Source organism: Gymnoscopelus microlampas (genome assembly GCF_963454915.1).
Source record: "Gymnoscopelus microlampas genome assembly, chromosome: 24".
Classification (NCBI taxonomy): domain Eukaryota; kingdom Metazoa; phylum Chordata; class Actinopteri; order Myctophiformes; family Myctophidae; genus Gymnoscopelus; species Gymnoscopelus microlampas.
Window position 1 is genome coordinate 3,424,737 of NC_139961.1, and position 26,195 is coordinate 3,450,931.

The 26,195-nt window shown below is 44.4% G+C and overlaps 1 protein-coding gene across 1 annotated transcript; it reads right to left on the reverse strand.

Moving 5' to 3' along the window:
• LOC311041055 (uncharacterized protein) lies at window positions 1-26,195 on the reverse strand. Its single transcript, XM_084051493.1, has 18 exons — window positions 25,860-26,195; window positions 21,918-23,006; window positions 19,659-20,064; window positions 18,837-19,015; window positions 17,229-17,356; window positions 16,263-16,536; window positions 13,944-13,990; window positions 13,650-13,752; window positions 11,577-12,039; window positions 10,815-11,228; window positions 9,059-9,122; window positions 7,746-7,885; window positions 7,413-7,516; window positions 7,158-7,233; window positions 6,766-6,854; window positions 5,784-5,894; window positions 5,228-5,381; window positions 1-1,851 (listed from the first exon to the last, which is right to left on the reverse strand). The coding sequence occupies exons 1-18, from the start codon at window positions 26,085-26,087 to the stop codon at window positions 1,805-1,807; spliced, it is 4,116 nt and encodes a 1,371-aa protein (XP_083907619.1). The 5' UTR covers window positions 26,088-26,195; the 3' UTR covers window positions 1-1,804.

Below are 26,195 nucleotides of genomic sequence, written 5' to 3' on the forward strand. Positions count from 1 at the left end.
AACAAGTCAGAACCCTGGTTGTCCTCATGGACATGTTTCTGGAAACCTTGTATGTCCAAAATCATTCCTCTTTTATTATATATTTTTTGTCAATAAAATAGAATAGCCGATCAGGGGTATTCAATATAGCAGATACTATTCTACCCGATAGAATAGTAGATCTGCTATTTTCACTACTTTTGGGTGGCACTCTTGTATGATGAAGTATTACGGACATAAAGTGAAATATGGAGATACAAGGTTTGTGCCCAACAACAGCAACAACATGCAAACTGTGCTTTTCATCTCTACAAGCAGTTAGTTAAGGGATCATGAAGGGGATCATGTAAGGTGAACCGGTCATTGTTGAGAAATAAACCTAAAACCACCTTAAAAAAAAGTATACTCTGAGGAAGGCCAAAACCCCGAAACAAGCATGAGTATGAGCTGAGTTCAGGGCTCTCCCCAGGCTAGCAGCGGAAGAGTAGCGCCCAATTACAAGCTTAGTCAATTGTCACATGGTGAAAAAATGGGTTACAAAATTGTTGGATAAAACTAAAAATTAATAAAAAATGCAGAAACATGAATCAAATAAATAATCACTCCACATGGAGGCAGACGTGTACACAACACTTTAATCTCCCTTTTTGAGAGAATAAACCCGACACGAAGCAGAGGGGTCTTCATATCACCCTGAAGGGGGTTTTTATTTCTCAACAATGACCGGCTCACCGTTCATTATAAAGCTTATTACACAGCTAATTTATATCAATATTAACCCATTAAGACCTGAGGCCGCTTCTAAAAAAAATCGAAATCCTAGTAGTTTTTCGGAAAAAAATATAAAAAAATATTTTCACGATTTTTTCAAAAATAGCCAAAGACATCTAAAGTGACACAGATGCGTTCCAGGTATCAATGGGTTAATACAAAAGGTAACAACAAAACAATTTCATTGACTATAAAAAGGATTTCATTGCTTACAGTAAAATAAAATAAAAACAGATTATGCCAGATGCGTCCAGCGCAACACATCGGCTCCAAAAGACACCGGTAGGAAAAGGCCATTAAATATGAAACAATATTCTGTTAACGCGTTGACTATCAAAAACGTTTTCAATATCGTTTTTCAGTGTACCGATGTCGAGTGACATCATGTCTTTGTTTACACGGCTGCCATGTTGAATAGGGAAAAAAAACAAGCACTGCGGATGGATTGATGGATTGGCCGATTATAAATGCACGTTAACGTGCAGTTACAGAGAGGCGTGTCTAATAAAAGAGGCCGGCGAGTGTACTGTACGTCCTGGATTCAGACCGACGGCCAGGGGAGCAAACCGCCTCAGGTCAAACATTACATGTCAAGTTCAATCACAGAGTTCAATGTTTGCAGAACGGAGCAGAACCTGAAGACAAAGCACAGCTCTGTGTGAACTATAGAACAACATGGAACAGTCCTGGCTTTGAGGACATTAAAATATGAACATTAAAAACTATATACATTAACCCATTAAGACCTGAGGCAGAAATCAGTTTATCTCAAACTTTCAAGATTTTTCTAAACTGTTCAAAAGTAGCAGATGTACAAGCTCGCAGCGCGGCACGAAGTGACGCGCTGCGAGCTTGTAGATCTGCTATTTTTGAATAGCCAACGCTAAAATAAGAAAATGAACTAACTATGTACATGAAACCACAATATGAAAAATAATAACAAAACAAACAGAAAGCTGTCTGTATGATTGACTGGACAGACAGACAGACAGACAGACAGACAGACAGACAGGTCCCTCTGCTTCCTGGACGGGTCGCAAAAGGGGCGGAGCCACTACTGGCCAGGCTCTTCTTTGATCGGATTGGCTAACTGACCAGGATCTGAGGAGAGAGAATGTGTTACGCTTTTTAATGATCATATCAAGTCATTCATTCCACAGAAATGATCAAGACATTTTAAAGTAAAATACATGTAATAATAACCAGTTAATGTACTAATAACATAAAGCCTATTTGTGGACACGTGGTTTTTGCAAAACATTTATTCAAGCATATTTCTGGCCATTTTGTCTGTATTTGTTTTGCAACATAAAAGTGAAATATGATATATCTGTATGATACAGCATTATATTTCACGGTAAAATGAAATATCATTTTCTAATCTAATATTATTTTCTATAAAATATGATGTTATAATCCTAAACTGTCCAAAGCCAACAGAATGACGTTGTGAAGCTGAGAAACATAACACATGATGTCCTCTGGATGGCGCTGCAAGCAAACTTTACAGGTCTAAAAACTCACCAGTGAGATGACAGTAGAAAACAGACTGGTCACTTTCAGTCATGCACAGTAACTAAGTACTGTACAGTACTTACTGTATTTACTTGAGTACTGTACTTGAGTATTTTATATTTTAATTAAATTGTTTCCCCCTTTTTTTGCTGGTGTTAATCCAGGACACCAATGTCCTTCACTTCATCAAGTATTCTCTTTGTTTTTTGGATTCTTCATTCACAGTGAAAGGATGTGACACGACCAAGATAGTTTCACGAATTTAACTTTTTCACAGAAAGAGTTATTAATAAGTATTTAATAATAAGTATTGCTTTAAGCCTGGCGTCCCTATTTAGCTTTTAGTTGATTTTTTAATCTCTGTGTTGTTATTCACTGTTTTGCCTGATTCACTGCCTGTTTTGCTATTATTTTAATGTTGTTTTATGCTTTCTTTTTTTGCTTTATTGGTAAATTATTTGTACTTTTTCTGTAAAGCATTTTATTCTTGCTCTGTAAAGCACTTTGAGCTGCATTTCATATCATGAAAGGTGCTATACAAATACAGTTTATTATTATTATTATTATTATTATTATTATTTCTGATAAATGTCTAAATAGCAGATCTACAAACTGACAAGGCATCTCAATGCAACGTGTTGTGAGCTAGCGGCTATTTTCAGAAAAAAAGTGGGAAATGTTGTTTTTCAAATGTTACTGTTGTACTGGGAGCTGACCAGTACAACCACAGTCAGACACTGCTGTAGTGCGAGTTGCACTAGCAGTTTGGGGCAGTATGGGGGGTCCGATGCCTTGCTCAAGGTCCAAACATACTTCAACGGTGGGTGTTGAGGGAGGGGTGAGGGTTAGCTGTAACCTGTGATGTTTAAAACCTTCAACTAATAGAAAAAAAAAACACTTCCTATTGTAGAGCTAGTGTGTGGGTGGGGGGGGTGTCTCTCTCACTCACAGACAGGCATCAGTGCGCGACCGCGCACGCGCGCGCGCGCACACACACACACACACACACACACACACACACACACACACACACACACACACACACACACACACACACACACACACACACACACACACACACACACACACACACACACACACACACACACACACACACACACACACACACACGTTGAGTCATAGTGTCAGGGCTCTGACAGGAAGTGGTGGTTGCTGTGGTTTTATCATCCAGTCACAGTATGAGCCGACTGACATTCAGTCTGTAAACTACACACTATATACCTGTTTATAACCTCCTAGAACAGCCTACTAATCTAATAACCTGATCATGTACTGTTATAACCTAGTAACCCACTGTTATAACCTACTGTAAGGCTACTTACAGTAAGGCTACTTCTTGGCCTCAATCACAAAACCCATCTAACCCCTGCTCATTTTGCTAGAATTGGATGGCTTAGGGTTGAGGACAGAGTACAGCAACCTACAATGGGCCTGGTCTTCAAGATACACCACAACATTGGGATCCCCCTGTATTTGTCAAAATACTTCCAAAATGTTAATGAAGTCCACGATCATACCACCAGAGGCAGCTCCACAAACCATGTCCAACCCAGATTTGGCACAACAAAGGGAATTAACTCGTTCTCATGCTATTCATCTAAAATGTGGAATGCCCTACCAAAAGGAGTAAAGGAGTGTAAAACCCTACTCACTTTCAAAACTGCCCTAAAGATACACCTGAGGCTGCGATTCAAAAATGGCCCCTGTCTAAGTCTGAACCTACCCCCCCTACTGTCTAGACAGACAGACAGACAGACCCCCCTACATTTCTTTTCACTCTTCATACCAGTAACCTGTAAGCTGATTGCATGACATTGTGTATAGCAGTGTGTATATCTGTCTGTCTCTTATATGTCATCATGATTTGTGTGCATGAGGATCTCATCTTAAACAAGCTCAGTGCTTAATGAGTCTTCCAGTTTAGTAGACCTTGTATTGTGAATTTTTTGTACTTCCATGTACTGTTGTTCTCATGTCTTACTAAATAAAGTACATCAATCAACATCAATCAAACTGTAATAGCCTACTAACCTAATAACCTGATCATGTACTGTCATAACCTGATGTAATAACCTATAACCCACTAACCTACTGTAATAGCCTACTAACCTATAACCTAATGTACTGTAATAACCTGATGTATTAACCTAGTAACCCACTAAACTACTGTACTAACATTGTCATAGATCCTGGTGTTCTACATACAGCCAACCAGGTGATGAAACCACAGATTGATTTGCTGTTATATGAAACATACTAGACTATTAAGAGGTTATGGAAGAAGCTTCTGAACGTAATGCTAGTTTGACCACTTCAAAATGCTCTAATCTTAACATAATAACCGAAAATAGACGATCTAAATGGTAAATGGTAAATGGTGCATTTATATAGCGCTTCTATCCGAAGCGCTTTACATTGATAGTGCCATTAACCCATTCACACACACATTCATACACCGATGGTGGAGGAAACCATGCAAGGCACCAACCTGCTCATCGGGAGCAATTAGGGGTTCAGCGTCTTGCTCAAGGACACTTCGACACTAACTCTAGAGGACGCCCCAGCCCGGGATCGAACTGGGAACCTTGCGGTTTTCCAGCTCACACTACCCGGCCACTCTACCCCTGAGCCACTGCCGCCCCAAGCTCTCAATGCATCACAGATGCAGTTCGATCCCAACCTCCCCCAGAGTTAGTGTAGAAGTGTCCTTGAGCAAGACGCTGAACCCCTAATTGCTCCCGATGAGCAGGTTGGTGCCTTGTATGGTTTCCTCCGTCATTAATGTCAAGAATATCATTATCACTCAAACACACCTACAACAATAAAATCATGTTTGCACATCACACCTACTAAGACTTTGTCTTTCTGTCCTCTGTCTGTCTGTCTGTCTGTCTGTCTGTCTGTCTGCCTGTCTGCCTGTCTGTCTGTCTGTCTGTCTTACCTTTTCCGTTGAATACTTTGTCGATGTGAGCGGTCATGTGATTGGCTGCTGGCTGTGCGAGGTCCACTGACTGGCAGGCGGCCGCGGAGGTAGCTTGTTGGTTGACCCTGCTGTCACTCTCACCTGGGACCGCCTCCCCGCTGATGACATCATCCTGTCAGACACCATTGTGCAATAAGCAAACATTATCAAAAAAATAAACAAACATTTCCTCAAATTAAAAGAAAACAATTAACTCTTAAAAATAAATAAACATTTCAGTTACCTGAAATAAACACATAAATGAGACTTTACAAATGTATGATTACTAAATGAAACAGTATTGGTTGTTTCCAAAAAAAACTAAACAAAAACACAAACAAAAATCATGAATAAAACGTCTTTAGTTTTTGCCAATTTACATACTGTACTGTACATACTGTAAGAAATACAGACAATTACATGATAGATGTTATTTTGTTTTATATTTGGCACTATAAAATCCGAGGGATTAAATCCATTGGTTTGAATGACTGTTGGCAGCCCTAGTTTGATATAAATGTAATTCTGTTGGTACCTTTCTGTCGGGCAGGGACATGGACAGCCTGATGAGGGTCCTCGCTCCGTGTCGCTTCTTCTTCCACAGATAATAATACTCCACACACTGTGCAAGAGACTTAGTACGCACCTACACGCACGCACACACACACGCACGCACACACACACACACACACACACGCACGCACGCACGCACGCACGCACGCACGCACGCACGCACGCACGCACGCGCGCACGCGCACGCACGCACGCACGCGCGCGCACACACACACACACACACACACACACACACACACACACACACACACACACACACACACACACACACACACGCACACACACACGCAGAAGTGTCTTGTATCAGTGTAGCACCATACATCTGTTGTCGGGCAGAAACCTCTTTTTCCTAAATTAAAGGTAGGGTAAGTGATTTTCTTTGGTTAAAGTAAGTGTTAAATAGCTCTATATTGTGATAGTACTCATTGCTATAGAGTGTTTGTTCAGTAAAAGGAGTCTCCTTGTCTCTCCAGCTCTTTATAAAACAGAAAATGCATTTTCGTTTCAGTTTCAGTTTAATTTCCAATTTTATCCAATCAGGACAGAGAACTCAATCAGGATATAGATTAAACAAGTGAAATTGGAAGTGATGACACTAAGAAATGAGCAGGCAAAATTGGAACTGGAACACTATAAAAATGAAGCTTAAAAATGGGTGCTTTCTCCTGATTGGCTGAGATTTTGACACCTACCGGAAAATGTATTTTGTGTTTATTAAAGAGCTGGAGAGACGGGGAGACTCCTGTTACTGAACAAACACTCTATAGCAATGATTACTATCAGAATACCTTTAACGCAACTTGATCATAGCCTAGACTACAGCATCACACAGAAGCATCAACAGTAGCAGATCTACAAGCTCAAAACGTGTTTGTCCTCTGTGTGCGTGTGTGTGCGCGTGTGTGTGCGTGTGTGTGCGTGTGTGCGTGTGTGTGTGTGTGTACCATGGTCTGCATCCTGCTGAAGTCCTTACGGTGCAGGCGGAACGATCTGGTCGCCTGACGCTTCTCTGTGCTCGTCCACCTCACACTACCTGAGAGAGAGAGAGAGAGAGAGAGAGAGAGAGAGAGAGAGAGAGAGAGAGAGAGAGAGAGGACAGAGTCACACAAAAGATACATATTATATAATATAACATTTTCTTTAATGTCCATTGTTCATTCAGTATATCAAACACACAGACACACACACGCGCAGGCACGCGCGCACACACACACACACACACACACACACACACACACACACACACACACACACACACACACACACACACACACACACACACACACACACACACACACACACACACACACACACACACACACACACACACACACACCTGTGTAGTGGTATGGAATCAGAGGGCTGGGAGGGTGTTTACTGGAACCTGGCTGTAGCAACTCATCCAGGGTCAGCTGAGAGACAGGGTGAGACAGACAGACAGACAGACAGACAGACAGGGTGAGACAAACAGACAGACAGACAGACAGACAGACAGACAGACAGACAGTAAGTTAATCCAACAGAGGAACGTTTCAGTCAGGTAATACTTCTATGTCACGTCAATTCGGCAAAACAACCAATAGGCTTTTACCAGGAAGTCTCCTCTGTGTTCTGATAGGACGTGGAGGGCGTGCTCTGAGCTGGCCCCGCCTCCCGGCATCACGGTGGACTGTGACATCATCCTCAGGGCTTCAACTGGACAAACACAGCGTCAATCAAACCACCAAACCACGCCCACAACAAACCATTGTGTTTGTTTCCACAAACAAAATCTAATTCTTAGTGAGTGTGTGTGTGTGTGTGTGTGTGTGTGTGTGTGTGTGTGTGTGTGTGTGTGTGTGTGTGTGTGTGTGTGTGTGTGTGTGTGTCTGTGTCTGTGTCTGTGTGTGTGTGTGTGTGTGTTTGTGTGTGTGTGTGTGTGTACCTCTCTGTTGAGTGACAGGGCCCTCTAACTCCTCCCACGGCGACCAGAGCAGCTGCGCGTTGTGGGGGTTCGAGGGGGCGTGTCTTCTATCCTTCAGGGGCGGGATGTCGGCTTGAAACCACGCCCCTATGTTGATTCTCCTGTGAGTGACAGCTCGGTTTTGGTCAATCAGAGTGTGATACCCGTTGGGAATTAGATGGCCGTGATTGGTTGAGAGTACGGGGTCGCTCGCGGTGTGGAGAGTTTTGCCACGTTAGAAAACAAGCATGTGAACAGTGGTAATACCCATGACACTGAATGCAGTTGCGCATAGATAGGCTACTTTAGCCCATTAAGACCGGGAACGCATCTGTGTAAACACTTTAACCATTATCTTATACTTTGGCTGTTCAAAAATAGCAGATCTACAAGCTCATAGCGCGGCACCGAGTCCATGGCCAAATACATATCATTTTGGGGGTCCTTGACATGCAAAAGGTTGGAGAGCCACTGATTATACAGTAGCAACATAGGTTTTTTCCAAAAAACTGTTTTTGCACACATTTTCACGATTTAAAAAAAATAGCAGATCTACAAGTTCATTTCTACTCTGTCTGTGTCTCATAGGAGGGCTGTGGACACTTCAGAATCCTGCCTACCAGTGACAACAAGATTTAAAATGTCTTATGTTGATTGTTATTAACGCAAGAACAATGGCTTCCATCATAGCATGCTAACCTTCCAGGATTATAAAGCCTGCAGTTTCTATTAGCTTGGATTCCCCATCGATGATGTCACTGGTAGACGGGTTTCTGAACTGTCCACAGCCCTGCTCTGAGACACAGACCAAGTAGACAAGAATTGTACCATATTATAATGAGAACCTAGTGCCACGCTATGAGCTTGTAGATCTGCTATTCATTTTTTTAAACTACATTTTTAACTAAAATCTTTTCTTCTGGGGGTCCCTGGAACAAAACTTTTTCATGTCAAGGACCCCCAGAATTATATGTATTTGGCTACCCCCATCTCAAAATATGTTGTTCCAGGGACCCCCATATATTCAAATATTTGCACAAAATTTCATGATAAAAAAAAAATAGCTTCATAGTTCATAGCGCGCGGCATGAGCTTGTAACGCTATGAGCTTGTATATCTACTATTTTTGAATAGCCAAAGTATAAAATAAAGGTTCAAGTGGTTACACCGATGTGTTCCCAGTCTTGATGGGTTAGTTGAGACCGTGTTATCGGCGGGCGTAACGGGCGTGGCGCGTGCCCGCACGGCGCACACCGGACACAGCATGGACCCTAATGGACAGTAGATCAACTTACGGCTTGATGATCTTCTGTTTTCTGGAGTCTTCTGTCACCGTGGCGAGGAGGTCATCCAAAATGGCTGCAAATGCAAGACACAAATCATCTGAATGCTACTTCCTCATTTTTAGCGGCGCTAGAGCGGATCCTGCTCTATACCTGACTTTGTCCGTGTTCACCGTCAACGCTCTGATTGGTCAGACCCGTCAACGCTCTGATTGGTCAGACCCGTCAACGCTCTGATTGGTCAGACCCGTCAACGCTCTGATTGGTCAGACCCATCAACGCTCTGATTGGTCAGACCCGTCAACGCTCTGATTGGTCAGGTGCGTCAACAAAGTGATTGGTCAAGCTTCACGTCACGTGACACATGGCTATAAACACATTATAAACACATATCGATGACAAAATGTATCAAAGGCGCCGCTACCTTCACACAGGGTGTGATTTTTAAATCCAATTATTAAAAGGAGCACTTCGGCTTTTTCAACTTTATCTTCACTAATGCTCATTACCCGTATAAGATGGCACGTTTTCTGTCGACTCCAGTGGTTTTCAACCTTTTTCGCGTCAAGGACCCCCAAATTGACACATATTAGCCCACGGACCCCCATTTGAAAAGATGTGCCAGGGACTCAACCATTTTGATTTCTCGGGGGTCCCAATCTACACTGTATCATCAGCATCAGTGATCATTTAACTCTGAGAGTGTACAAATGGAACCAAATGGACCCGTTAGGGTCCATTTGGTTCCATTTGTACACTCTCAGAGTTAGACACATAAGGGTCAATTTGGTTCCTAACTATTAATTTGGCTGGGGACCCCCTGGAACCCCCTCAAGGACCACTGGTGGTCCCCGGACCACTGGTTGAGAACCACTGGTCTACTCACTCAGAGGAGGGCTGTTGACAGTCCAGAAAACTGCCTACCAGTGACATCATAGGCAGTTTTGGTCATTTCAAACGAGATGTTTAGCATGCTGAAACAGAAGCCATTGTTCTTGAATCAATTAAAATGTTTGAAATCTTGTTTGAAATGACCAAAACTGCCTACCGGTGATGTCATTGGTAGGCCGGTTTCTGAGTGCTCGGTAACACTTGCTATGTCTACAATGCATTATAAGCATACTTATGATGCATCATAATCTGCTTATAACAGGTTGAATGTGTCATTATTATTAGTAGTAGTATTAGGGATGTCAGACGTTATCGGCCGATATTAGCATGTGTGTGTGTGATATGAAATATGAGTTTATCATGATCACAGTAATCCATAATCATGCTCCATCATATTCAAGGGCTTTTGGAGAGAAACGAGACAGACTCCATAGAGCACTGCAGAGGGCAGGTGTGTGTGTCTGTGTCCAGCTGACGCTCGTTGATGCTCGTTAATGTTAAAATATGCATCAAAGCAATTATGCTTCTGCTCTGTCAAATAGGCCTACATCTAATCTAAGATTAGTGAGACTCATTCAAATGACCACCAGTGAGTCCCAGGACTCACTTTATTGAAAACCTAACAACATCACTGTATTATATTAGATTTATTGGATATTAAATTGATATTATAGCTATTTTATTTGATTAGATACGTGATGTTGTTACCTGACAATTAGTTGATTTTTTGGTGAAAAAGTCCGCATATATATCGGTATCTGTTGATATGCGTATCGGAAATTAAGAGTTGGACAACATCGGTATATCAAATATAGGGAAATAAGTAAATATCGAACATCCCTAATTAGCATGCATTCATTCTGGTCTAATAACTTACAGGGTGTGTTGTCCGGGTCTACGGCGTGTGCTCCCTGCTGCCCCCTAGGGGCGAGCAGAGAGCAGTACAGGCCCGGCCCCTCCCTGACAGGACACAGCATGGGAGAAGGGGTGTAGCGCTCCACACGGTGGCCCCCGGCGGCAGCGGTCCCGTCGTCGCAATCGCCGCCCCCGGCGCCAACGCCCCGCCCAAAGGCATCCGAGCCGTTGCCCGCGGCAACTGCTGCGCCGCTGCCATTCTTCTGTCTGGCGGCCGCATCGCCGCCGCCGCCGGCAACCGTCCCGTGGTCCGGGGGGACGGTGGCGAGTCTCGTCAGACTGGTGAAGAGAACGACACCTCGCTGGGAGGGATGGCCCCTCCTCTTTACTCCTCTAGTCCAACCAACAGTCCTGACTCCTTCCACCGCTGAGACTCCTCCTCCTTTTGAGACTCCCCTTCCTACTGAAGCTCCTCCCCCTACCGAGACTCCTCCTCCTTTTGAGACTCCCCTTCCTACTGAAGCTGAGGCTCCTCGCCCTACCGAGACTCCCCCTACTTTTGTGACTCCTCCCCCTGTTGAGAGTCCCCTTCCTGCTGAGACTCCTCCCCCTCGCGGGACTAGTGCCTGTGCTGAGACTCTTCCTTTCGAGACTCCTCCCCTTCCCGCTGAGACCCCTCCTCTTTTCGAGGCCCCTCTCCCCACTGAGACCACTCCCCCTAATGAGACTCCTCCTTCTTTTGAAACCCCTCTCCCCGCCGTGGCTCCTCCCCCTGCTGAGACACCTCTTCCTTTTGAGACTCCCCTTCCAACTGAAGCTCCTCCTCTTTTTGAGACTCCTCCCCCTGTTGAGACTCCTCGCCCTACTGAGACTCCCCCTACTTGTGTGACTCCTCCCCCTGTCGAGACTCCTCCCCTTCCTGCCGAGACCCCTCCTCTTTTCGAGGCCCCTCCTCTCCCTGCTAAGACTCCTCCCCCCGGTACTGAGACTCCTCCTCTCCCTTTCGAGACCCCTCCTAGCCCTGCCGAGACCCCTCCCACTTTCAAAACTCCTCCCCCCGCAGAGACTCCTCCCGTCCGTACTGAGACGACTCCGCCCCCTGCTGAGACTCCTCCCCCTGGTGGACAGTGACTCTGTGGGGGAGAGGACGGGGGGGAGGGGTCAGACTCTGGCATCACCATGGAGATGGGAGGTAGGAGGGGCCGGGTCATGTGACCGCCCTGGAGAGAGAGGCCAACTGCGTTTTCCTAGAGAGTTGAAGGCAAGGGGGGGGTGGGGGGGGACAACGCTTATGAGCAGTGGTGGAAAGCAACTAAGTACATTTACTTAAGTACTGTACTTGAGTACATTTTTGAGGTAATTGTACTTTACTTGAGTATTTCCACTTTCCAATACTTTTACTTCTCACTCCACTACATCTCAGAGGCAAATATTGTACTTTTTACTCCACTACGATTATTTGAAAGCTTTAGTTGCTAGTTACTTTTCAGATATAAACTATGATATAATGAAACATACATTAACCACTTTAGCCCTGTTTTATACATAGGCTATTTGAAAATAGCAGATCTACAAGCTCACAACGCGTCGCATCGCGACGCGTTGTGAGCTTGTAGATCTGCTATTTTCAAACATTTAGTACTTTTACTTTTGGTACTTTAAGTACATTTTGATGCCAATACTTCTGTACATTTACTCAAGTAATTTTTTAATTCTGGACTTTTACTTGTAACAGAGTATTTTTATATTGCAGTATTAATACTTTTACTTAAGTAAAGAATTTGAGTACTTTTTCCACCACTGCTTATGAGAAACAACAAAAATAAAACCTGGCAAAACAGTTAGCGCAAGATGAGGATAAAGGAAACATTCAGTCTAAATCAGTGGTTCTCAAACTTTTTCATGTCAAGGACCCCCAAAATGATATGTATCTGGCCGGCCGCGGACCCCCATCTCAAATATTTTGTTCCAGGGACCCCCAGAAGCAAAGATTTGAGCAACAAATGTTCGCTTAAAAATATACATATTCAAAAGGTTTGCACCAAATGTTCATGATTTTTCAAAAATAGCAGATCTACAAGCTCATAGCGCGGCACTCGGTGTCGCGCTGTGAGCTTGTATATCTGCTATTTTTGAATAGCCAAAGTATAAAAGGTCATAATTATTGTGATGCTATATTAACACATTTTGCTGGGTACCCCCTGGAACCCCCTCAAGGACCCCTGGGGGTCCCCGGACCCCACTTTGAGAACCATGGGTCTAAATGTCCGGTTTGCTAATTCACAACTACTACTACCACTTTCGTATTTGAAACTTTAAATTTCTCTAAATATCATAAACGTTCACGACAGCCTAAGTACAAATATCTTTTAGGAAAAGGCTACTATAGGCTACAGTGAATGACTGAAACTTTTTTTTATTTTATTTTTTTATCTGATTATCTGGCACATGTACTATGTATCTGTTATGAAAGAGAAATTGTATGATGAGTGAAACGGCTATAGTCCGTATAGTGAGTGAGTGAGTGAGTGAGTGAGTGAGTGAGAGAGAGAGAGAGAGAGAGAGAGACAGAGAGAGAGAGAGAGAGAGACAGACAGAGAGAGACAGAGAGAGAGACAGAGAGAGAGAGAGAGAGAGAGTGTGTGAGTGTGAGTGTGAGTGTGAGTGTGAGTGTGTGTGTGTGTGAGTGTGTGTGTGTGTGTGTGTGTGTGTGTGTGTGTGTGTGTGTGTGTGTGTGTGTGTGTGTGTGTGTGTGTGTGTGTGTGTGTGTGTGTGTGAGTGAGTGAGTGAGTGAGTGAGTGAGTGAGAGAGAGAGAGAGAGAGAGAGAGAGAGAGTGAGAGTGTGTGTGTTGTTTACTCTGTGTGTCCTGGTGACTCCTCTCAGGCCACCATGTGACCTCAGATGACCGTTGAGAGACTGAAGACTCCTGAAGTCCCTCTGACACACTGGACACAACAAACTGACACACACACACACACACACACACACACACACACACACACACACACACACACACACACACACACACACACACACACACACACACACACACAGAATATAATCAGAATCAGCTTGTAGATCTGCTTTTTGTGGCGCATATCACTATCCTACGACAGAGCATGAACTAGCCAATAGACTGCTGAGTCGTACCTACTGTTTGATGTGTGATTGGTCTGTGGACACTGTGGCTCCTCCCCCTGGGGAGAGAGATGGACGCCAGTAACAGTTATTTCACCCGACAACAGACAGACAGACAGACAGACAGAGAGACACAAGGACGTGCACAGATAGACTCTAGGTGGCGCTAGAGCACCTGCCCTTTGCCCTCTTGACCAGAAGTGCCCTTTTGAAAAAAAGAAAAAAAAAGTTTTTTTTTTTTTTCAATTTACAGCAGGGGTCTTCAACAGGGTCCGGGACCCCTAGGGGGTCCTCAGAGTTACTACAGGGGGTCCGCCAAATCTTTGTGGGATATGATTTTTCTTTTTACCATAACCACTCGAAACCTAGCATCCCTTTTCTGAGGAGAACTTTAGCCAAAAATAGCAGATCTACAAGCCCACAACGCCTCGCGCTGCGAGGCGTTGTGAGCTTGTAGATCTGCTATTTTTGGCAAAGAGGTATAAAGTAGGTGTAGAGGGAAAAAAGAGCAGACCAAGTAAACAAAAAAAAGTATAATTTACTTGAGCACCTGGCCCTCAAAATGTCTGTGCACGCCACTGGAGAGACAGACAGACAGATAGATAGATACCTTCATTGATCCTGCGGGGGAATTTCAGGCGCCAGAGGCATAGAAGTACAATCAGGTACAGAAGAATAAAATCACAATAAAGATAAATAATAAAGTGCACACGACATATACACTCTATGTCTATACAGTCATTCTGCCTGTAGAGAGAGAGAGTAGCAAGGTGATGCTGCAAAGCTACATGCTACCATTCATTTTCAATGGAAGCCAGCGACACGAAGATAACAAAACTGGAGCCATTTTGTGGTTCCACCGATCCAGACCCCATTATTCTTTTCCCCCAAAAAAATGTTTTCCCCAAAAAAGATTTCCAAAAATATTTATATCAATTATTCTAAGCGTAGAATCAAGCCATCCAGGATGGTGGTGATTCATGACCATAAAACATTTGATTCTGTGGGGGAAAAAACAAAACAAAACAAAACTCAAACCAAAGCTCATAGCTTGTAGCAGATCTACAAGCTATGAGCTTGTAGATCTGCTATTTTTGAAAAATCATGAACATTTGGTGCAAACCTTTGAATATGTATATTTTTAACAAAACTCTAACACATCGGGTGCCAGCATTTTTTCATAACAACTTACCGTGGGTGCCAGCATTCTCTCTTTGCTGTTTAAAGCTTCCGCGTGCGTTACAAGCAAATCCACGCAAAAAAAAGCATCGATTCAAGTTGTGCCATGAGCCTGGCTACAGCCTGGAACCATAACATTTCCCTCGGAGGTTACAACGGGGGGGGGGGGATCGCGCATCGCGCATGACCGGTTTTCCCCACACGAAACAGATTCGGAGATATAGGCGTTTCAAAGTAGGAAATAGACAGGAAGCGGATGGGGAAAAAAAATTGTTTCCGGTGAGCGATCTGGCACTTCCTTCGCAGGATTACAATGGGTGCTCCCAGAGCTGCTCTAGCCCCGCCCGCGCGGAGAAAAACGAAAAAAAAACAAAAAGACTAAACTCACGGTTCAGACCGTGTTCGGCACCGAAGCGCCACTATGTAAACACACGGTTCAGACCGTGTTCGGCACCCGATGTGTTAATATAGTATATAATTAATCATATAATTAAATATTCACTTTTTCCCCCACAGAATCAAATGTTGTATGGTCATGATTCAGCAGGATCCTGGATGGCTTGATTCTACACTTAAATTAATTTATATAAATATTCTTGGAAACCTCTATGGGACAAAATGAATGGCCTTTTTTTGAGTGGAACCACTCAAAAAAAAATTAGGGCATAGCAGTGAAGGCCATTTTCTGGTTCCACTTCAAAATAGTCAATGCATTTTTCCCATTGACATTTCCAAAAACATTTATATCAATTATTTTAAGCCTAGAATGAAGCCATCCAGGGTCCTGGTGAATCATGACCATAAAACGTTTGATTCTGTGAAAAATCTTTTTTGAAAACGGCAAAACAAAGGGTATTTATTAAATATAGTATATCATATAATTAAATATAAAATAAAATAAAATCACAGAAAAAAATGTTTTATGGTCAGGATTCACCAGGACCCTGGATGGCTTGATTCTAGGCTTAAATTAATTGATATAAATGTTTTTGGAAATGTTCAATGGGAAAAATGCACTGATTATTTTGAAGTGGAACCAGAAAATGGCCGCCACTGCTGCTAAGCCCTGTAGCGACGACACACCCTCATCAGCCAGGGTCTCTGGGTTTTCTGGGACCCCAAGGCGCAGTGGTGAAACATGACATGTCCTACCTGGCTGTGAGAGGGAGGATCTGAGAGGAGGTGATGACTGTCAGAGCGCGCTCCTCCTCCTCCTCCTCCTCTTCTCCTACCTCCTCCTCTTCCTCTCCTCCTCTGTGCTCCCCATCCCGGACCCTGGGCCGGGGCCGGGGCAGGGGTCTGGGGGCCGGGGCTGACACAGGGCTGCTCCGGTGCGTCAGTGAGGTAGCGGTACGCCGTGCTCTGGGTGGGATTCGGACCGGCGGGCGCGGCGGGCCGGGTCGGGCAGGCGGGCCGGGGGCGAGGCCTGCAGTGGGTGATATTAGCGGATATGCTAATATATGCTAATATATTTTTATCGTGCGAGTTAACCCATTAAGACCTGGAATTGTGTCATTTTTAGATTTGAGCTAAAAAGCATTATTTTACACTTTGGGCTATTCAAAAATAGCAGATCTACCGCGCTACGAGCTTGTAGATCTGCTATTTTTGAAAAATCGTGAAAATGTGTGCAAATCTTTGAATATATATATTTTTAAAGCAAAAATGTTTTACTCATATCGTTGCTTCTGGGGGTCCCTGGAACAAAATATTTTGATGGGGGTCCGCGGCCAAATACATATCATTTTGTGGGTCCTTGACATGAAAAAGATTGAGCACCACTGATATAGAAACATACGTTTTTCAGAAAACTGTTGAGATTTAGGAGACATATAGAATCGGCTTCAGGTCTCAATGGGTTAAAGAATATACAATATACAGTATTCAAAGATTTGCACAATATTCACAATTTTTCAAAAATGGTATTTAGCATATCTAAATAACCATTTAGATAATGATCTACAAGCTCATGGCTTGTAGATCTGCTATTTTTGAATATCCCAAAGTATAAAATAATGGTTAAAAAATCGAAAATTACACAGATGCGTTCCCTGATTGAATGGGTTAACAGCAAGCATGGCGATTTTGTACAGTATGCATGGTGACAGCTGGCCTTACCGGGGGTCCGGGGTGCTGCGGGGGTACTGGCTGGTGTCGGGGGCACGGCGGGGTTTACGGGGGTCCGGGTACATGTCCGGGTTCAGCCTCAGGGTCTCACTGACGAACTGATGCAACGACGGAGTGTCCTGAAGAGTGAGGGAAGAAGATTTCTATTTATGTAAAGGTGGTGTGTTGATTTAGTCGACTAAAAGTATGACAAAAAATGTTCGTCGACTACCTTTTTTCACTGATAAAAACGACATAAAAACGACATAAAAACGACATAAAAACTAAGCTGCGATGACTACAACTAAGACTAAATATACTGACAATTTCATCAACAAATTAAGACTAAAATGTTAGTGAGGGACTAGTGGAGAAGAGATCCAGTAGAACTAAAAGACAAGTCATTTTATGTTTGGTTGCGCTCAGGTGTTGCGCTCTGAAAATAGCAGATCTACAAGCTCACAACGCTATTTTCAGCATGCAGCCAAGTGTAAAATCAGCCAATACGACGCCATCAAGGCACCGCCACCAATACATTTTAGTCGACTAAATCAACTGTAGATTTAGTCGACTACAATCTTATGATATTTAGTCGACTAAAACTAGACTAACAGTAAAACATTTCAGATTACTAAAATATGACTAAAACTAAATGGAATTTTATTCAAAAGAATATGACTAAAACTAAATCACAATTTGTTGTCAAAATCAACACTGGTTAAAAGTAAGTGTTAAATAGCTCTATATTGTGAAAGTAATCATTGTTGTAGAGTGTTTGTTCAGTAACAGTGTTAAATAGCTCTATATTGTGATAGTAATCATTGTTGTAGAGTGTTTGTTCAGTAACAGTGTTAACTCACTGAGTGCCATTAACGTGTTTCACGTGTTTTTACCGCTATGGCGCAACGTGCCAATGACGTGTTTGACGTGTTTTTGAAAAAATAGTAAAAAAAAAAATATATATATATATATATTTTATTTTTTATTTGAAAAACATGTTCAGAACCCAAGATATCATCATCTGAATATTTGCAGCTCCATCCACTCCTTGTTTAACGTATAACTGAAAAAGGCTGTATCTCGCTTCCTAAGCACTTTTTTTTTACTTTGAAAAAAACTCTGCCACTGGGACAATATAATATTTTTTAAAATCTGGCAATTATGGCACTCAATTGTACAACCTAGGAGTATGTAAAAAAACAAAAACGAATAAACAAAACGTTAAAAAAAAAAAAAAAAGTTCTGGCACTCAATTAAATAGCTCTATATTGTGAAAGTAATAACTGTTGCAGAGTGTTTGTTCAGTAACAGGAGTCTCCCTGTCTCTACACCTCTTTACGTGCGTTATTGCCGGATATGGTGCCTGCGGCTTGGTTGCGCTGGTGAAAACTAACTCACGACAGCTCGCCTCAGAAAACGTAACCCTTTGGGAGCTGGTACATGGATCGTGTTTATTTACACACACGGTAAGACGACGGATCAAAATAGAGATCAAATTTCTGTGACCGGTTGAAAAGGTTATAAAACACAAATCGCTGGCACTGGGTGAGTATTATGAATAAACTCTGGCAGTGAATGAGTTAAGTAGGCTACAGTACTTGAGTAGATGTACTTATTTACCTTCCACGACCACAGGTCCTGTGTGTCCGTCATGGAACCAACAGCGTGGTCCTGGGTGGGGGTGGGGCTAGGGGGGTAGGAGCTGGGGGTAGGGGGGTAGGAGCTGGGGGTGGTGGGGTAGTTGGTGGGGGTGGTGGGGTAGTTGGTGGGGGTGCAGTCGGACTGGAACGGAGGCTCACCTGTGTTAGATACAGGTGGGTAGAATAGTCAATAACTATATCCAAATAAAAATGAAGTAATTAAAGGGATATGATATTTTACTTTCAAATAAAATAAAACATTTAAAAATATATGAAAAATAACTGACTAAAGCCATGGAAACATCGCGGCCCCCTCACGCATTAGAAGGACCATATCATTAGAACCAAGGACGGGTGTTTTCAATGAATCTATCGTGGTTAAAATGGAGTTTGAAGTTACATGTTATGTTTGAAAGTGAAATATCCCTTTAAATGTTACTTAAAGGGATAGTTCACCCAAAAAAGTACAGTTTTTTCTGTCACTTAGTCACCACATGGAGACTTGAATTCATAGATATTTTTTTTGTTTTTGTCGCATTCCTAAGACAATAATTTGATGACCAGCGGTTCCGGTAGGAGACACAAAGGAGACTACTTGTGTCTCCTACCGGAACCGCTGCCAGTCATCAAATTATTGTCTTAGGAATGAGAGGAAAAAAAAATATCCATGAATTCATGTCTCCATGGAGTGACTAAGTGATAGGAAAAAAGGTCATTTTGGGTGAACTATCCCTTCAAGGTTGAAAATGTGTGTAGTGTTCTTTTAGGTGTAAGTGAGTAAAAGTAACTGATTAGTACCCACCCATAGAGTCAGAGGTGCAGTAGGGTGGAGGGTACGGTTGGATGGAGGGTGGGGGGTATGGTTGGATGGAGGGTGGGGGGTACTGTTGGATGGAGGGTGGGGGGTACGGTTGGATGGAGGGTGGGGGGTACTGTTGGATGGAGGGTGGAGGGTACTGTTGGATGGAGGGTGGGGGGTACTGTTGGATGGAGGGTGGGGGGTACACAGGCTGGGCCGGATGCAGTCCAGAGGTGCAGTAACCCTGGTAACCATAGTTACTGGGGTCATAGTGGGGACTGGACCAGGCTGGACTGGCTTCCATGGAGCTCTGTCGACTCAGGCTGCCGGCAGGAGACTGGAAGCCCACCGAAGAGCACCGTGTCTGGGGAGACAGCACCTCCTCCACAGGACCCTGCTGGAGGTAGGGCTGGCACAAAGAAAGACATTTTCTTTGTGCCAGCTGGAGGTAGGGCTGGCACAAAGAAAGACATTTTCTTTGTGTCAGCCCTACTTTATTAATGCCCAAAACACATTTTGTGTTTTTGGGCATTAATAAACTAGAACCAGGAGACCTGGTACTGCCAGACCCCTAGTGGTTGAAATCTGAATGGCCGGACTTCGCATGACGTGTGTGCAGAGGAAAAGAGGGACAGAAAAGAGGAAAAGAGGGACAGAAAAGAGGAAAAGAGGGACAGACAAAGCCTCATGTAGGCAGACCCCCTGGGTCTAGCAAAAATACACTTCTGTTTTCCTTTCAGTCTTTGAAAACAAACATCACACAGGGCAGAAATGACAAATAACTTAAAGCCCATAAGTCCATTGATTCAAAATTGATAATCCAAAAATAGCCTCCTCCTCATTGACTTACATTGTATCGTTAAACGACTCTCGAAGTCACTCTTTTAGCACTACGCCCACCCAAACCTCTACCTAAATCATTATTGTGCTTTAAATGGCCAATGACTGAATTATATTAAAAACATTTACTGACAATGACCGGTTCTAATAACCAAAATAAATAATGTCCTGTGGTCAAAACAGTCAAAGAAAGAAGAACGCTGAGCCAAACAGCAAAAACAGAAGAAAAACACATTTTTAAATGCTTCAACTTGTATTCACAGCAGCGATACGATGTTTCCACCTCTTTTTCAAGTACGTACTTATCATATAAACGTCATATCCTAAAAATAATTGCCCCCAAATAGACACTTATTAGCCCGCGGACCCCCATTTGAAAATATATGCCAGGGACCCTCATAATAGAAGATTTGTACGGCTCTCTAGCTGTGATTTTCAACCATTTTAATTTCAAGGACCCCCAGTTTGACATGCATTAGGCTACGGACCCCCATTTAATGGCATGTATGTCTCTGGGGCCCCAATTTCTATTGTAAAATCAATGTTAATTTAACTCTGAGAGTTACAGACCCATAAGGGTCCATTTGGTCCCTGTCCATCATTTAGCTGGGGACCCCCTGGAACCCCCTTAAGTACCCCTGGGGGTCCTCGGACCCCACTTTGAGAACCAATGCCCTAGGGTAGGTACCCTCACTAAAAACATGTAGTAATCCTGGTCTCTATACTGCCTCCCCCCGGTCAGCCGGGGCGCCTGATCGGAACTGGTTGGAATAACATGTTCCTTCCACGTGCTACGCCCTACCGCCCCCCACCCTGTCAGGTGATAAGAAGCGGCCTGCCCACTCCTCATGCATTGAAGGAGGCATGAGCTCAGTTGGGGGCTCTCCCCAGGCTGGCAGAGGGAGAGTAGCGCCCAGGATTACAGTTAAGGCATTGGCACTGGGTGAAAAAATGTGTGACAAAATCATGGGCCCTCAATAACCAGGCTCTCTGACCTCCTCAAACGCCACGCCCTCTCCCGCTCCCTCAGGTCTGGACTCCCCCCCCCCCCCGAGCCTTTGGAACCCACTCCCACCTCACATCAAAGCCCCCCCGCCACTCTTGCCGTGTTCAAAGCCTCCCTCAAAACCCACCTTTTCAGACTTGCTTTCCCTGCCTAACCCAAACCAAACCTCCTTTATTCCTCTTAGCCTTAGCTTATTGTTTTTAGCCGTTTAACGTTTTTTTTTTGTATTTTTTAGCTGTTTTGTAAAGAGACTTTGGGTACTAAGAAAAGCGCTATATAAGTCTGATGTATTATTATTATGGGATAAAAAATGCTGTTTTCATACAGACCAAAGGAAATAATGATTCAAGATAACTGTGATTATCTCAAATCATTGTGTTCAGGTGATGATGATGTAATAATGGTGACATGCCTACCTGGACGCTGGCCTGTGGGTAGAGAGGAGGGTACTGGCCCTGCTGCAGGTCCCAGGGGCCGTGACATGACGAGTCCCCCATGTGTGTGTGTGGCACAGAGTCCTCCATGTGTGTGTGTGCCACGGAGTCCCCCATGTGTGTGTGTGGCACAGAGTCCTCCATGTGTGTGTGTGCCACGGAGTCCCCCATGTGTGTGTGTGGCACAGAGTCCTCCATGTGTGTGTGTGCCACGGAGTCCCCCATGTGCGTGTGTGGCACAGAGTCCTCCATGTGTGTGTGTGGCACAGAGTCCTCCATGTGTGTGTGTGGCACAGAGTCCCCCATGTGCGTGTGTGGCACAGAGTCCTCCATGTGTGTGTGTGGCAGAGAGTCCCCCATGTGTGCGTGTGGCACGGAGTCCCCCATGTGTGTGTGTGGCACAGAGTCCTCCATGTGTGTGTGTGGCACAGAGTCCCCCATGTGTGTGTGTGGCACGGAGTCCTCCATGTGTGTGTGTGGCACAGAGTCATCCATGTGTGTGTGTGCCACGGAGTCCCCCATGTGTGTGTGTGGCACAGAGTCATCCATGTGTGTGTGTGGCACGGAGTCCCCCATGTGTGTGTGTGGCAGAGAGTGTGTAAAGTCTTTCGTCGCGGGTAAATGGCGATGCCAGCCCTGTTCCGTGACCTCCGGGGGGTCGTAGGTGGGGGTGTCGTAGAGAGAAGCGATGTACGGGGGGACGACGGGGAGAGCGCACGTGCCGGGGCGTGTGCGTGAGTCGTACGCACGCGCGTGTGAGCCGTACGGGCGGGCGTGTGCGGCGGGCATGTCGAAGTGCGAGAGGAACTGCGCGTACTGCTCGTACTGCGCGTGCGAGTCACACAGGTGTGTGTGTGGCGCGTCGGGGCGATCCGGGAGGTGTGTGTGAGCGTGCGCGTGGGCGTGCGCGGGCCGATAGAAGCCTGTGTGGTGGTGCCCGTGGAGCTGGCGCGTGATTGGCTGGTCGTGGCAGTGTGGCGTCTGTCCGGTCAGAGCAGGAATGAAGTGGTCGTGATGATGATGATGATGATGAAGACGATGGCTGAAGCTCCTCTGGTCCACTCCATTGTTCTGGAGGAGAAACAACACAGAAGTGATGTGCGGGTCGGGTTTTTTCGTGACCCGCCCCGCCACGGAACCCAACCCGCCTCAACCCGCCCCGCGAACCCGTATATAAATCTATGGCTCAACCCGCCCCGCGACCCGCGGTATAAAAAAAAAAACGGTAAAATCATGAAGGAAAATAATCTTCAAGTATACACCCCCTAATTCTGTAGTTTAAAAGGATCACTGGCTAATACACCTTATATGCCGTAATACATTATCATTGCCCTCTATAACTAAGATTTAAAATTTAAAACACCTTAAATATTTTGTTTATTTTAGAAATAGTTCTTTCACTCAACGCGCGTCGCAGGTTGATGATGTCATGTGTCCATGTGTGGTTTAGCCCTATGGAATATATGGAATGATGTGCAAAAAAAAAAAAAACGTAATACTTCCTAAGGTTAATGTTAGCATCAAATCAATATTTTAAATATGTTTTATTTGCACATGCATTCCATACTAGTACTACTACTTCATAGTTAGTGACTCTATTTATAGTGGCTCATAGGAATTAGACTACGTGACAACCAGGAATAGTTTGGTGACCACCGGAGAGACGGGTGACAGCCGGAATGTAGACGGCATACCGGGAGCAGTATGGGTTAGCGCCCCAGCCGCGAACAGCCTTTTTGCATGTAGTTGAAGCGCAAGGGGGCAAGGGGGCGGGTGGGGAGAGAGTCAGCCCACTGAAGTCAAGGCACAGACTACTGTGTTGTTGACAGACAACGGATGCACGCTTATGAGAAACAACAAAAATAAAACCTGGCAAAACAGTCGCGTGCATTAGAGCAAGATGAGGATAAAGGAAACATTCAGTCTAAATGTCCAGTAATTCGCAACTACTAGCAAATAATACTTTTGTATTTGAAACTTTACATTTCTCTAAATATTATAAACTCTCAGGACAGCCTAATACAAATATAATTTATGAAAAGGCTACTATAGGCTAAAGTGAAGTCGGACTGAATGACTGAAAGGTTTTTTCTTTTTTTACTCTCTTGGTGATTATCTGGCACAGTAGTTGTGGATTAGCAAACTGGACATTTAGACTGAATGTCTCATTTATCCTCATCTTGCTCTAATGCACGCAACTGTTTTGCCAGGTTTTATTTGTGTTGTTTCTCATAAGCGTGCATCCGTTGTCTGTCAACAACACAGTAGTCTGTGCCTTGACTTCAGTGCGCTGACTCTCTCACCACCCGTCCCCCGCCCCTTGCACAGAGCCTAGTCCCTCCACGTGCCAGAGCCTCCCCGAGTCCCGGCAGAGTACTTCCAGAGAAGCGGACTGAGTGGCCCTGTCTTTCCCTATAGGACTGACCGTGGGTACAGTAGCTACTGGGACGTAAGTCGGGGGCTTGATCAACCCTGGCTGGGTCACCTGGGCGAGGGTGTATGTTGTTGCGATACCCGAAACACCCGATGACCCCAGGCTACAACACTGATGATACGTCCCAGGTGCATCCATGTGATGTTTTCTTCATATACATGTCATAGGGTTGGACCACACATCGACACATTTTTGTATTTTAGTCATCTGAAAAGTTTTTGTTTTAGTCTAGTTTTAGTCGACTAAATATCATAAGATTTTAGTCGACTAAATCGACAGTTGTCTTTCGGTTTTTTTTTTACACTTGGGTGCATGCTGAAAACAGCAGATCTACAAGCTCACAGCTTGTAGATCTGCTGTTTTCAGAGCGCAACACCCGAGCGCAACAAAACATAAAATGACTTGTCTTTTAGTTCTACTGGATCTCTTCTCCACTCGTCCCTCACTGACATTTAGTCTTGTCTTTATTTGTTGACGAAATTGTCAATATATTTAGTCTTAAGGCCTTGGCAGACAGGGTGCGATTTTTCGCACGGAAAAAAACGGACAATATCATTTTTTAAATGAACACATGGTTCTCTGTGACCTCATTTACCCGAATTTACCGTGCGGCGATGCGATGCGGCGATGCGTTTTTTTTCTCCAATCGAACCCAGTTCGATTCGTGCGTCTTTTCGCATGCGGTAAAAACTGATTGACTAATCACACCCTGTCTGCGAAGGCCTTTAGTTTTGGTCATCATAGCTTAGCTTTTATGTCGTTTTCGTCAGTGAAAATGTCGTTTTAGTCGACTAACATTTATCATCATCATTTTAGAGCAGTGTCCTACACCCCGAGGAAACCATCCTCCAACATAGACAGGCAGGCCTTAACCTGGAACCCTCGGGGGAAAAAGAAAACCAGGAAGACCCAGAAACAGCTGGAAAAGGTGTGTGGAGGCACAGAACTCAGGGACAAAGGAACATCTTGGACGGAAGCAGAGAAGATCGCCCAACACCCAACTAGCTGGAGGACATTCATAAATGACCTACTGTACGCTCCCCACAGAGAACAAGGGTTTAACCCATTAATACCTGGAACTGTGTCATTTTTAGATTTGAGCTAAAAAGCATTATTTTACACTTTGGGCTATTCAAAAATAGCAGATATACAAGCTCGTAGCGCGGCACCGAGTGCCGCGCTACGAGCTTGTAGATCTGCTATTTTTGAAAAATCGTGAAAATGTGTGCAAATCTTTGAATATATATTTTTTTAAAGCGAACATTTTTTAACTCAAATCTTTGCTTCTGGGGGGGTCCCTGGGACAAGATATTTTGATGGGGGTCCGCGGCAAAAATACATATAATTTTGGGGGTCCTTGACATGAAAAAGTTTGAGCACCACTGATATAGAAACATACGTTTTCTTCAGAAAACTGTTGGGATTTAGGAGACATGTAGAATCGGCTTCAGGTCTCAATGGGTTTAAAGTCAAGTCAGTCCTTACAGTACCTGCTCATGGAGATGTGTGTGGAACAAACCACGTGGTCCAGTGAGAGAGGCTCTGGTCTGGGGGTCCACCACAGGGTCCTGTGGGGGGGGGGACTCGCCGGGGAACATCTGGCAGAGGAGAGGAGAGACGGAGGAGGCCGGGGAGAGGAGGAGGAGAGGAGGAGACGGGGAGAAGGAGCTGCGATGGCCGCGAGGAGAGGAGGAGAGAGGAGGAACGTCGGCAGACATGATCGCTCTGCACGCACACGCACACGCACACACACACACACACACACACACACACACACAGGGTGTTTTATCTCTTCTCTGTGAAGGTGAACTTCTGTCCTGTTCCTC

What these genes read in the sequence shown, in the direction of transcription:
- LOC311041055 (XM_084051493.1), bottom strand. Translation starts at nt 26,087, where the DNA reads ATGTCTGCCGACGTTCCTCCTCTCTCCTCCTCTCCTCGCGGCCATCGC. An exon ending in ACACACATCTCCATGAGCAG is followed by an intron (nt 23,007 to 25,859) that starts GTACTGTAAGGA and finishes TTTCTCCTCCAG; the next exon opens with AACAATGGAGTGGACCAGAG. An exon ending in GATTCCATACCACTACACAG is followed by an intron (nt 6,855 to 7,157) that starts GTGTGTGTGTGT and finishes TCTCTCTCTCAG; the next exon opens with GTAGTGTGAGGTGGACGAGC.